The 13,286-nt window shown below is 37.4% G+C and overlaps 3 protein-coding genes and 1 non-coding gene across 4 annotated transcripts; 2 read left to right on the forward strand and 2 right to left on the reverse strand.

Moving 5' to 3' along the window:
* The first annotated feature begins 327 nt into the window (after positions 1-327).
* Positions 328-6,394, forward strand: chmp5a (charged multivesicular body protein 5a). The gene is made up of 8 exons (XM_044036378.1): positions 328-524; positions 1,996-2,100; positions 2,200-2,246; positions 2,975-3,068; positions 3,917-3,988; positions 4,290-4,398; positions 4,508-4,623; positions 5,965-6,394. The coding sequence occupies exons 1-8, from the start codon at positions 456-458 to the stop codon at positions 6,013-6,015; spliced, it is 663 nt and encodes a 220-aa protein (XP_043892313.1). The 5' UTR covers positions 328-455; the 3' UTR covers positions 6,016-6,394.
* Positions 6,395-7,690: 1,296 nt separating this feature from the next.
* trnar-ucu lies at positions 7,691-7,784 on the reverse strand. The gene is made up of 2 exons: positions 7,748-7,784; positions 7,691-7,726 (listed from the first exon to the last, which is right to left on the reverse strand). It is a non-coding gene; the product is annotated as a tRNA-Arg (tRNA).
* A 774-nt stretch (positions 7,785-8,558) lies between these two features.
* bag1 (BCL2 associated athanogene 1) lies at positions 8,559-11,201 on the forward strand. The gene is made up of 7 exons (XM_044043873.1): positions 8,559-8,679; positions 9,376-9,504; positions 9,582-9,664; positions 9,750-9,863; positions 10,034-10,141; positions 10,225-10,287; positions 10,368-11,201. Exons 1-7 carry the CDS (start codon positions 8,643-8,645, stop codon positions 10,455-10,457), a joined length of 624 nt encoding a protein of 207 aa, XP_043899808.1. The 5' UTR covers positions 8,559-8,642; the 3' UTR covers positions 10,458-11,201.
* Positions 11,202-11,289: 88 nt separating this feature from the next.
* On the reverse strand, positions 11,290-13,204 carry myl12.2 (myosin, light chain 12, genome duplicate 2). The gene is made up of 4 exons (XM_044043887.1): positions 13,114-13,204; positions 12,319-12,529; positions 11,774-11,935; positions 11,290-11,691 (listed from the first exon to the last, which is right to left on the reverse strand). Exons 2-4 carry the CDS (start codon positions 12,500-12,502, stop codon positions 11,525-11,527), a joined length of 513 nt encoding a protein of 170 aa, XP_043899822.1. The 5' UTR covers positions 12,503-12,529; positions 13,114-13,204; the 3' UTR covers positions 11,290-11,524.
* Positions 13,205-13,286: the final 82 nt, after the last annotated feature.

Consider the following 13,286-nt stretch of genomic DNA (forward strand, 5'->3'; position numbering starts at 1 on the left):
GTATATAAAAGTTAAAATAAGCTGCTGATTTACCTTATTGCAATTACCCTAATTTTGTTGTGGAATATAGTGCCCTCATTATATTGCACATAAAATCATAGGGTTTTAAATAAGTATAGTTATTCCACATTAACATTTGTTTAAAAGGTGGATAAAACATCATCATATTTGCAGTTCTGACGTAACAAAGGCACGTGATAGTGATGGATGGAGTCCACAGAGACAAAAGGAGAAAAAGTGCTTTTCACCACAACGGCACTTCCTATTTCCGCCACACGGGGGCAGGACTCTAAACCATCATTGGCCATCACTGTTTACGCCATCCAATGACAAGCTTTTGCGTCGAAGCCGTTACTTCCGGGTGTGTCCAGTGAAGTGATCCGTTAATCGTCTTGTGTCTTTCCAAAAAATAATAAAACAGCTAAAAGCCGAGTGTAAATAAAAACGTGTATAAAATGAACAGAATATTCGGACGCGGGAAACCTAAAGCGCCTCCTCCGAATCTTTCGGACTGCATTGGCAACGTGAGTACTGTCATGGTGGAAGTGTATTGTTGTTTATGTTGGCTTTTTTAAAAAAATATATACATATTATAGCACCTAAAGCGAGCTAGCAGCACGGTGTTTAACCACAGAACAACAAAAACAGGACTGTGAATCAGTCACAGACTGAACGATGCAGCTGAAACCCCCTCAATAATGATTATATCACTGCCTGACAAACATGGAGTCAAGGCCCCCCCCCCGAGCTCTGCTGCCATGGTTGTGATCAACTGGGAGCTTTAAATAATACACATTTGCTGTGTCACTGCCCAGCTGTGCTTAGTGTTGTTTTTTTGCTTAGTGTTGTTTCAACATGTTTGAATATTGCATTTCTTTAAATGTCATTTTTATTTAGTATAGTACTGGAGAAGAATAAAAGTAGCAAGGAAAGTGTTACAGCTAAATTTGGTTGACAGCAGGTTCCTGATCTGCAGCACATAGAGACAAAGACATATTGTAATAAGAAATAAAAGAACAAAGCAACAAAAACAGGATAAACAGACTCTATAAAGACGAGGATTTAGATGATGATAGTGTATGTGCATGATAGGGAAAGTGTTAACTGTTTCATGATGTGAAATACCACTGGACTCTTGAAAAGGAAGTTGGAAATAATAAAAAAACGATATTTAGGTACTCTGAGTTAAATTGTAGGCTGAAATTAAATTGTTAATATATACCAACAACATTAGTTTTTAATGCAGTTTAAAGTGTTTAACAACACAACATTTCTTTAAAGATAGTACATAAATAAAAATATATTAGGGAAAGTGCTTCACAACATCCAGTCTAAATGTTAATTCTCTCACAAATTAAGACAAATCACATTTGTCTTAATTTGCATCATACGCTTCTGCTTCAAAATGCTAAATGTAGACTTTGGCTGGTTTGTCTGTTCACATTTGGTCCTTGAATTTGATAGAATTTTGTCCTGGAAAGTCTTTGAAAAGGTATTGATGTCAACCAAAGTGTGGGAACCCTGGATTATACACTTATACTCAGTGGTAGTATATTCAAATTCTTCCAAATATTACACACTGGAACACTGGAACATTTATTGAACACACACTCGTGTTCTCTTCTAACTTTTTGACATTTTGTGTCTGCACGGCACTGCACTTATATATTTTTTTTAAAATCTACAAGCTAAATATTAAACACATCTTGAACTGAACTGTATATATGGCGGATGATGACTTGTATGAAGAAGTCATCATCTGCCACTTTATTTAATAACAATCAGCATCATCAATGAAAATAAGAAATTTGACTCTGCTTTTTTAGTGGTTTAGAGTTCAGAGCCTCCAGTTCTCTGACAGACTGTTTATCTGTAACAAATGAAGGTGTAAACAGCACACGCTCCCTCTGTTGTGCAGCTACCAATCATTGCACCTCTTATTGATCTGCTTTTCTTCTCTCCTCTCCTCTCCTCTCCTCTCCTCTCCTCTCTCAGGTGGACGCCAGATCAGAGTCCATAGAGAAGAAGATTGGCAGACTAGATGCGGAACTAATGAAGTACAAGGATCAGATGAAAAAGATGAGAGATGGGCCCTCGAAGGTGGGATCACCCTCTGTCCTTCCAAGGATTTATTACAGTCACAAGATGATATGTTGTTTGTCTTAGTGAAGAAATGTATGTGTTATTTTTCAAATGCAGAACATGGTGAAGCAGAAGGCGATGAGAGTGCTGAAGCAGAAGAGAATGTGAGTCCTGGTTTGTGTCTTCATACTTGAACAATTACTGATTATTAACCTTTTAAGTTATAGCGCACTACTTTTGTGGCCGCAAATCTTCACTAACCAAACATAAAACATTGGGCTGATTATGGCTGCAATAATGACTATTTTCATCATTCATTTTCTTGATTCTTGAGTAGTTGTTTGGTCCTTGAAATATAAGAAAATGTTCCCAGACCTTGAAATGATGTGGTTCTCAAATATCTTGTTGTGTCCACAAACAACAATGAATCAGTTTAGATGGTTTTCTTTTGTTATATGGTGTAAAGAAAGAAAGAAAATGTTCAAATTTAAGAAGCTGAAAACTCAGATAACCTGTTTTAACTATTAAAAAAACCACACAAACTGATTTATCAATTATGTGTTGCAGACCTGGTTGTGGGTTCTTTTCATATAAGGAAATTTTACATTATAAAAAAGCACAAAAATTATAGAATAGAACAAGAATAGCATTACAATTATTGTCTAAATTAACATATGAATTATTTGGTGTAAACCACCATAATTTTTCAAACTTTTTATCAGTGATGGGTTGGCAAAATTAAAAAACAAAAAAACTTAAATAAAAATCATGTGACTCATCATTCCAGTGCCAATCAAATATTACTTGTATAAGTCTCACAAATCCAGTGTCACTTAGGCTTGTGATAAATTGAGATTATTACAAAATCAACAGTGACGTCATTGTTTCACAGGTATGAAGGTCAAAGGGAGCAGCTGGCTCAGCAGTCTTTCAACATGGAGCAGGCAAACTATACAATCCAGACTCTGAAGGACACCAAGACAACAGTAAGAGCCACACATTGTGATAACAACACACTCACTTGTATGTACTGGGTGTTTTTTTTTTTATATCAGTGACTTATAGATTAATTAAAGAAAATAATCCACAGATGCATTGATTGTTTGATTTGTGTTGTTTATTAGAAAATATTGGACTTTTTGTCCAGAATAATGGAAAAGGTTCATTTTCAGCTTCAGACATTGTTAAGTAAGAATGAAGTTTATGAAAAGTTTCAATCTGGTTTTAAACTGCCATCTTTGACACCATAGACCACACTATCCCACTATCCTGAAAAATGTTACTATTCTATTATGTCACTTTTTTACTGTTTTACTTCTATTTTTATTGATTTTATGTTTTATGTTGCTGTGCCTTTGACTCTGTAAAGCCCTTTGGTCAACCTTGGTTGTTTTTAAATGTGCTCTAGTATAAATAAAGTGAAACTGGTTAAATAGTTGTATCTGTAATGTGGGACATACATTGAGATTTTTTTTTTATCCACTCATAAATATCATAAAAATGATATTTTATGTTATGATCCATGAGTCACATAGCTAATGAACTGCACTTATGTTGCTGAGCCTTATATTGTGATGGACTTGCAGTCAATTACAGCTTTGAATTACATTTAATATGATTCATATGAAATGGCTGTATTAAACTATTCTATTAGATTGATGTCATACTGTATCTGAGGGAATTAATAGCTGAGAAAGTAACTTCATTGTAAGCCTTTGGTCTGTTTATCAGAATAGATCCAGAGCAGTGAATGAGAATGAAGCAGCTGAATAAAACTTTCTGTATTGATCTGTGATTTTCACGTCGATAAACTGTCATTTATGTCTGTTTCCAGGTGGAGGCCATGAAGATTGGTGCCAAGGAAATGAAAAAGGCTTACAAGGACGTTAAAATTGATCAGATCGATGTACGTTTGTCGTTAGATTATCACTGCAGTCTCATTTAGTACAGCGTTTGCAATATTTCTGCTTGATTCTTCTTATTGATGGTTTTAGGCTGCACAAAGACTGACAGGGGAATGGCTAAATTTAAAATATCTGTAATTGCTCATGGAAGAGCATATTTCCAGGTTCCTTTGTCCTGGACAAGTCTAATGTGGTTTGACTCTGAGTAAACAATGGCAGGATCGTTAGCAGTTTACACAACTTTGTGATGTCGCTCCAAACAAATGTCTGTCACTAAAAGCGATCACGTTTGTGTACTTTCAGGATCTACAGGACCAGCTGGAAGACATGATGGAAGAAGCCAACGAGGTGCAAGAGGCACTGAGCCGCAACTACGGCACGCCAGAGATAGACGACGAGGAGCTCGAAGCAGGTGCGCGTGTCTCGCTTAAAAGTGTCCATTCAGAGACATGTAAAATGACGTCGAGGACATTGAAAAGCAGCAGGGTTGTGTGTGAATGACCGTGTAACTGTGGTTTCAGAGCTGGACGCACTGGGTGATGAGCTGCTGCTGGACGATGACAGCACGTATCTGGACGAGGCCTCTTCTGCCCCGTCTATCCCCGAAGGAATCCCCAGTGACAGCAAGACAAATAAGGTATCACATGAGGCCTCATCCCCACGGAAACAGAACGTTCTCTGTACAGTCTTTTTCTTTTTCCTTCTTAAAAAGTTTTCCATAAACACAAAACCCGCCTGTATGCGGCGCTGTAACGCTGCCACAGCAATACATCAAAGATGGAGAAGAAGACGTGGAGCATGTGCGTGAAGCTTTACATTTGTGTATCCTTCACCTTTCTCTGTGTGTGCGCGTCAGTGATAGAGCTTTTTTTTACAAACCTTTATTAGAGCAACACGAGAACTGGATGGAGCATGAATCATTGTAAACCAACGCAAATGCAAAAAAATGATAAATGAATAAGATAAACTCCAAAGTAATAATAAAAACACAAGCTATAATTGTGATATAATTAGATATGATTTTGAAGCTTTTTATCATAAAAGGAATATTTCACCGCTGGAGATGAATGTTTATTAAAACTTGTTTATCTATGTTGTAGAAATGTGAAATAATATTTTAAATAAGCGCCTTCTTGGCCGAGAAAGGCAGAAAATTTATTTTGGGCTCATGTAGATGAAAGACAACAACTCCCAGAAAGCACTCCGATGATGACGATGCAAAACGTCGCTTAATTTTGCGTCATTGGAAAGCATTTCACAAAACAAAGAAGGAAGATATTTATCAACTCTGGGGAAACTGAGGGAGGGAAGCACGATTATTCAAAAACACTACCGCTATTCTAGTAATACAAAGTTTAATGCAAATGGGTGAAGTATTCCTTTAATTATTAACAGGGACTTACTCAGTAATTTCAACTCCTTCTTCGCATTTTTTAAACTGGGTTTAGTTCTGAAAAATGAACATTTGTGGATTAAAGAGAAGAGTTTTTTAAAGCTTAACCAGGTTTCTTTGACCTGCTCAAACCTGTGTTTGCACTAATATGTCATGTCCAAAATGACCTGCGGTGAATAATTAATAACTACAGAGTTGACTGCATTGGTTGGTTCAGATCATAAATGTGTGAGGCCATGAGTTATGTTTGTAAATCATATTCCAGGATTACTTTAAGGGAAGTTATTGTACTTGTCCATGTTTGTCACGTCTGCGTTGATGCATCTCTAATTTCTCGAGTATTACATCAAATATTAAAGTAATAAAGTAATAATAACTTGAGGGTCCATCGAAATTGATAAATAATCACAAAACAAATAAAACGTGTACAACATAAAACTGCAACTAAGAATGTCTTTGCTAAATAAGCACCACTCAAAAGAATAAATTCTTCAAATAAGTATGTATCCAGAGGTTGGTCTGCTTGTGTTTTTTTAATCTGGTCTGCTTGTGTAATTAATGACATTTTTCTTCTTCTGTTTTCAGGACGGTGTCCTGGTGGACGAGTTTGGCCTCCCCCAGATACCTGCCTCGTAAAAAAGCAAAGAATGGATTAAAAGAACTGCACTTCACCTGAAAACACTTTTATATGTAGAGTAACAAAAAACAAACATTTGACCTGAGAACACGACAACTTTCGATGCTGTCCCAGAGTTTGGTTGTGTGTTGTTACTACTACTGTGCTAGCATGTGGCCTTTTTAAAAAGTATTATTCTCTCTTTCTTTCTCCCCTTCAGCCTCATGTCTGACACTTGTCACTCTTACTTGTCTTCAGGATTACATTTATTTATTTTTGGTTTGTTTGTGTGTTGTGTAAACATTAACATTGTGTTTGGAGAGAATTCCTACTCATTCTGTTTAAAATCACTTCAGGTTATTTAATCCTTGCAAAAATAAATGATGTGTTTTACGGTAACCCTGAGTTATTGATTAATTGATTAATTCATTAACCCATTATTTTTATTTGCACTTTACACACAGACCTTGGCGTTTCTGCTGCTGGCCAAGAAAGCGAGAGGTGAACTCATATCAACATTTGTGGATAATTATTGTTTGTGAAGGTCAGACTTCGGCCTGAAGGAACCTGGGGCTACACAGAGTTGTAAGCAGCTATTGAACCTCCCACACGTTCACGTCTTCTTAATAAGCACCCGCGCCTCCAGAGAGCAAGTGCGTTTTATTGTACGACCCTGCAATTTTATCCGTCAGCACAGTATTATCATCACTCAGGGAAACAAGTCTTATCTGCTTACCTTCTGAGAGTGAGATGACTGTATATGATCTCTATTTATTAAAAAGAAATACAGGCAGGAACAGCTTTGTAAAAGAGACTAACCAAATGCAGCAGCGTCTCTAAAGATCACTAGTTTATAGTTGGATAATTCAAACAAAAACCAATAAAAAAAATCAGCTTCCTGGCCTGGCTGTTATCATTTGTAACTGTGAAGCTTCAGAGACTTGACAGCTACTGTATCAGATAGATTAAATAATAAATAATAAATAAAGAGCCAATATTAAAGGTCCAGAAAATGTTTAAGTCAGGAGACAGTGGTTTTTCACCCCATCTACCCAAAAGACAACCTCACAATGATTATGTGACCCTTACCGTTTCTTTTCATCCTCTACATCTCTGTTACGAGGACATGAATATAACACAGACAACTTTGGGCTTTGAAAGTGTGACGTCCAGGGCTTGGAGTGGGCCGGTACTTGTTAATTTGAATATTTTGACTGCCGACAATTGAGTAAAGGGGAAAAACTGGATCGCAAAGCAGCTTTGAGTGGTTATCAAGACGAGAAATGCCCTATATAAATACAGACCATTTACCATTTACCATTTACCAGGACACCAAATAAAATGGTCAATACGTGCGACAAGTTGGCAAAATGTGAAACACAATTGCAGTTTTTATTTGTTTAATACGGGCTAAATATTTAAATAAATAGATGTAAACGTCACCAACATCTTCTGGTTTCTTTTATATACTGAAAATGTAAATTGCATACAAGGCCAAAACATACCGTCCTTGGAGGTAAGAGGACAATACCCTGGGCTTTATTTTAACACTTGAATGTTATTTAAACACGGCTTTATTGATTACTCTAGCAACGGCAACAGATACAGTCTATGAGCTCACCTGTTAAACTGTTGCTGTCACAGCCGTGAGGCTGTGGCACGTTCAGTAACTAAGACAAGACACCCTTTCAAAACTGACTCTGGTGGGACTCGAACCCACAACCTTTGAATAACTTCTTCCGAGCAAGTCACTAGAAGTCCAATGCGCTGTCCATTGTGCCACAGAGCCCTGTACTACACAATATTCCTAAGTCAAAATGACAAAGCCTGTGTAGACTGTTTTATGATTTATTTTGATGTGACACATTCTTTTTTTTAAAGCTCTCAGGTCATATCACTGGTATGAATAGTTTGTGTGTGGATATGAAGAGAACTAGAGAAAGTGCTCAGGGACTACAAAACTCTAAGGTTCCCATCATGCCAGTAACAGATCCATGATTGTCATAACATGGCAGAAGTAAAAAGACAACATGAATGGGTATGATAACATTTGAATGCAAAAAATGTTTAATAAACATTGATGGTACTCCTAAGCACCATGCCATGTCTTTGCTTTTGAATGTGCATTCACATGAAATTGTCAGTTGAAAAGACTGACTCCAGTGGGACTCGAGCCAACAACCTTTCAATCCTTTAAACCTTCAATGACAGTTTCTTCAAACAAGAAAACAAGGAAACAGAAACATCTGTAATATAAAAACAATGCAGTTGGGAATACTTAACACTACTCATGCTGCCTTTGATCCATACATCATTTACAATTCTTGTCTTTAATAATTAGTCTTTCGCAGGTGTTTAATATGCACAATTTCAGGACAGCATTGCACCTGTAAATCATTAGAAGAACACGAAGAAAAGAATGGTCGTGGGCGTGGAAAGAAGCCTCCGTTTTTATATTTTCACTTTATTTTGAAACCCGGATGTGAGTTTTCTCGCGCTCTACAGTGGCCGTTTTAAACGCACGGAATTACTGGAATACGGCTAGCTTGACTTAACCTCAGTGTCCCCGGAAGTAGTTAGTGTTCAGCAACAGTTAGCCGTGTCGTTGCTCTATGTTGATGTGATTTCACGACTCTTAAAAAAGAAAATGTCGCAGCAAACAATCACGGTGACAGTTGCGTGTGGTACGTATGAGTTATTCCACGTTAAACGACAATTATTAGATGATATATAGAGGTAATTATGACGGTTCAGTGACAAAGGTGGCTCGAGTAGCGTTGGTTATCTCACGTCCGGTAGGTCAACGAAGAAATGGCTCTTTGTTTTTGCTCGCTTAATTTAGGATAGATGTCTTGATTTACTGTGGTTCTACTGTTGTATTGGTTAAACAATTAATGTGTAAAATAAAAGGTCAGTATATTCACACACCCTGTCTCTGTGATGCAGGTAATATTTGCTGACATTTTAAACGTGTATAGCAGTGTTTCCCAAGCCCTTGTATCCACATTTTAAAGATATTTAAGAGCTATCTATTTATCTACCTATCTATATACAAACGTACATATACACACATATACGTGTGTGTGTGTAATCCAGTCATTTTTAAGAGGTAGATTTTATATGTATGTGTTCTTTAAACACACCCAGCAGCATGTGGCGAATGAATCTTATTAACTAGTTTTTCTTTTAATTAATAAAGATAATAAATTGAGGTTCCTCTAGTAGTAAGTAAAAGGCTAAAAATAAAATAAAATATAACCCATCTATGGATCCTGTCCCAGTCTTTAGTGGGAATGACTGCTTTAGAGGTGGTTACTTAAGTTAAGTTGGTCCGTCTGAATGATAAATAAGCATGATTTGAATTCACCCTCCTGCTTCAGGATCAGTTAAGCACAGCGTCACATTAACGGGTCATGATGATGGGAATGGTCCGACTGTCAAAGACCTGTCAGATGCGCTGTGTCAATCCACTGGAGTTCCATCAGGATCACAGAAAATCATTTTCAAAGGTACATCCAGTCTCTTGTTTTACGGCCCCATGAGCTTGAATGTCATGTTACTTATACCTCCTCCTTAATTTTGACAGGAAAGTCACTGAAGGATATGGAGGAGAGTTTATCCAGCTGTGGGGTAAAAGACGGCTGCAAGCTCATGATGATTGGAAAGCGGGTGAGACATTTACATATTCTTTTCTTCTGATTTCTGATTGGTGACTGTACACATGGTCAAGTAACTTGCATTCATTTCCAAACAGAACAGTCCTGAGGAAGAAGCTGAACTAAAGAAGCTGAAAGACATTGAGAAAACCATTGAACTGACAGCTAAAAAACTGGAAAAAGTAGATGGGGAGTTGACAGGACTTAAGAATGTAAGAATTCATTTTTTTAGTTTAGTTGCGTATTATTTTTTTGCTGCTTCATTCGGTTCTGAAATGTAGCAATTTAATATCTAATTTTATAAATTTGAAAGAATTATTTCATATCCATGTATCCAAATGTTTACCTTATCACTCATCAGTTCCTGTGTTTGTATTTTCAGGGTTTCCTGGCTAAAGACCTTCAGGCAGAAGCACTGGGCAAACTGGACCACAGAGTGAAAATAGCAGCTGAGCAGTTCATGAAGATTCTGGAAGAGATAGATGCTATAGTAAGCTGCTGTTATTTCGGTATCTTTTATTTGTGTGTGTGTGTGTGTCACGTGTAACAATTCAGCAACTTCTCTTCTTACAGAGTATCCCAGAAAACTTCAGTGATTGCAAAATTAAGAAAAAGGGACTTGTAAAAACAGTGCAGGTAAATCTTTATTTTCCAGTATTATAATTTTTTTTTACAATTAAAATCCACTTACAATAGTTAATTTGTGTCATCATTAGGGTTTTCTGGCCCAGTGCGACAAGACCGAGGCTTGCATATCAGACCACCTATCAAAGATCCAGTCGAAAAACCTCGCCCTGGCGGACTAGAGATGCGAATCCTCGCTTATTATTGCTCTGTGAGCAACTGGAACATGAACAGAAAGCTCCTGAGTGTGGAGCAGAAACATGTTTATTTATTGTTGGAGTGATGTGTATTAGAAATCCCTCATCACAGGTAATCCTGTGAAACGTCAAATGCAGATTAACAACACTGATACTCATTACAACACTTGGATAAATTGAGGTGCTTTTTGATGTATTTTTAAACGCAGACATGTTTAAATATAAATCTGTGGGAAAATTATATACTGTTGATCCAGCATCCAGAAGCAGTGATTAGTTGAAATAAATAACACTGCCAAATATCTGCAATTATCCATGAAGGTATCAGAAACTTGATGGCACAGTGTCTCAGAAACCTTACAACACAGGAATCCTGATTTTCCTGATTGGGATGTGCCATCTTTGTTGTTTATGCATACAGAGGTATTGTCTGGCCAAATATGGCCAAAAGTATGTGGACACAAAAAGCTTAATTTTTTTATATCCAAAATAACCTTAAATTTGCTGTGAGATTTGTGGAAAAATTACAATGAATTAATCGAGAAAATAAAACCAAAGAGACTGTTCACATACTTGTGGTCATATATTTCTACTTTTCCATCTACGTTGTGTAAAATTCAACACCAAACTTTTTTTTTTTATCCAGTGATTAATCCCATGTGTATCTTAACTATCAACTATCTCAAAGAGAAAAACATCTTTGTTTTGAAAATAAACCTTTTTGAAATATGGAAAGAGCCATGGTTTTTCATCTCAGAGCAATATTTAATATACAGGAGACAGAGAATTCAGTAAAAACAAACCAGTGGCAAAAACAGACATTGTTTGAGTTTATTTCCAGCTTTATGGGGTCTTCACATACACCTTATACAGAGCCATAGCTGTGTTACCACAAATGTGCAAATAAGCTTTAAGTGTAAGGAGGAGTAGGGTTCAGAGGTGTGGTCCAAAAAGCAGCTTAAATATATGAACCTTCCATAGGTTACAGCACAGTAAAACTTAACCATGACACAAATTACAGGAGAATGCTGTCCCGAAGTGTAGCCTCCAGACTAATCATCTTTTGCACCATGCTTTAAGATTCGTGTGAATGCTACATAGTTAAAGTTGCCTTTCTTGTCAATGGGGGCCTCACGAAAGAGCTCGTCCACTTCTTCATCTGTGAACCGGTCACCCATCGTAGTGAGCAGCTCGCGCAGGTACTCCTCCTGGATGATACCTGAGAAAGTGTTGCCATATGAAAAATGGCAATCACAAAAGAATGAAGAATGCACCCTTGTCTCACGTAATACTTAACTCACCTGTGGCTTCCTCATCAAAGCAGGCAAACGCATTACGGATCACATCCTCCGGGTCCGTGCCAGTCAGCTTCTCTCCAAACATGGTCAGAAACATAGTGAAGTTGATTGGGCCTAGTGCTTCATTCATCATTTCCTCCAGGTATCCATCAGTGGGGTTCTTACCTGAGAAAAGAATGAGGGTAGAGTATTTAGGAATGAATATTCTGGCTCTGGCTCTAAAAACCCAGTGCATGCTTACAGCAAACTGACTACATGCAAATGGATGCTGGAAGAAATGTTGCTGGCTTCATTTTGGCTGCTCCTACAGTTTTTTGTCACTTCAAACTAAGGCTGCATTTACACTGCAGGTCTTTCAAAAGTGACCCATTAGTTGATTTTAAAAGTCATAATGGAGCCTCTTGAAGTCAGACACAATTAATAAACTATAACCAAAATTCCACACTAATCCACTCAACTTTTAAGTCATTAGGGCATTTATTTTCTAGTGTTTATTGCCAGTGCTTTATTTGGCAAAGAACATTTTAATATAGTTTACTGTAGTCTACCTAACGAGGCCAGCATGTCATGAAGATCTTCTTTGTCGATGAAGCCATCCCTGTTTTGGTCGATCATGTTGAAAGCCTCCTTGAACTCCTGTATCTGGGACTGATCAAACATAGCAAACACGTTGGAAGTGGCGCGCTGAGGGCGCTTCTTAGTGTTCTTCCCCTTGGCCCTTTTGCTCGACATGGTGGTAGGTGGCAGGTCCCCCCCTTCCTGGAGAACACAGATGAAATAATAATAATAATAATAATAATAAAAAAGTGGTATCAGTGGTATCTTCCTAGATGTTTTGGGAGAAAGCAAACAAAAACAGCAAAATTGTGTCCACAAAGTCACACTTAGTCACTGTAAACCTTTATTACTAGCTTTTACAAAGGGAATAGAGCATTAAATCTCTGATTCAAACAATACAAAAACTTTTCTCTGTGCCCTTTGTTTAATATCGGCGAACGAGTGCTCCCCTGGAATCTGTTTTTGCTCTCTTTAATAATAATTTTGTAAATTAAAACAAATGATTCCCACCACATAATACTTAGATAAAGCTGCCATGATAAGCAAAACTACATTCAAACGACAACCAAACAGATACTGATGTGTGAAACTGTGCTAAATCATTCATTATATCTGCTTCACTGCGTAAATACCGTTAACAACTTAGCTAAGACCTAATATTGACCTACATAGCACAGTGAACAGGCTAACTTTACACAGCAAACGACGTCAACTCAGACACGTAGTGTCGTCGAGTCATTCGGCATTAACGGCTTCTAGAGAAATTGCAAAAGTAAACTACAAACCTCAGAGAAATACAGGAGTTATCAGCCAAAAAGCGTCGAACACAGGAGACGGATCATCCACGGTGACGGTGATGGAGAACCATCAAATGTTTTATTTCCTGTTCCACAACAAATCAACCAATCAGAGTCGAGCTGGACGGTACCATCCACCTGGAACATTCCATTTAATGTAA

The sequence above is a fragment of the Solea senegalensis genome, linkage group LG1 (genome assembly GCF_019176455.1).
Source record: "Solea senegalensis isolate Sse05_10M linkage group LG1, IFAPA_SoseM_1, whole genome shotgun sequence".
Taxonomy (NCBI): Eukaryota; Metazoa; Chordata; class Actinopteri; order Pleuronectiformes; family Soleidae; genus Solea; species Solea senegalensis.

Bases quoted from the DNA above. Each gene is read 5' to 3' on its own strand.
- chmp5a (XM_044036378.1), top strand. From the start codon at position 456: ATGAACAGAATATTCGGACGCGGGAAACCTAAAGCGCCTCCTCCGAAT. The intron at 525-1,995 runs GTGAGTACTGTC...CTCCTCTCTCAG, and splicing joins TTTCGGACTGCATTGGCAAC to GTGGACGCCAGATCAGAGTC. The intron at 3,989-4,289 runs GTACGTTTGTCG...GTGTACTTTCAG, and splicing joins TTAAAATTGATCAGATCGAT to GATCTACAGGACCAGCTGGA.
- bag1 (XM_044043873.1), top strand. From the start codon at position 8,643: ATGTCGCAGCAAACAATCACGGTGACAGTTGCGTGTG. The intron at 9,505-9,581 runs GTACATCCAGTC...TAATTTTGACAG, and splicing joins ACAGAAAATCATTTTCAAAG to GAAAGTCACTGAAGGATATG. The intron at 10,142-10,224 runs GTAAGCTGCTGT...CTCTTCTTACAG, and splicing joins TGGAAGAGATAGATGCTATA to AGTATCCCAGAAAACTTCAG.
- myl12.2 (XM_044043887.1), bottom strand. From the start codon at position 12,502: ATGTCGAGCAAAAGGGCCAAGGGGAAGAACACTAAGAAGCGCCCTCAG. The intron at 11,936-12,318 runs GTAGACTACAGT...TTCTTTTCTCAG, and splicing joins TGACATGCTGGCCTCGTTAG to GTAAGAACCCCACTGATGGA. The intron at 11,692-11,773 runs GTGAGTTAAGTA...ACACTTTCTCAG, and splicing joins CTTTGATGAGGAAGCCACAG to GTATCATCCAGGAGGAGTAC.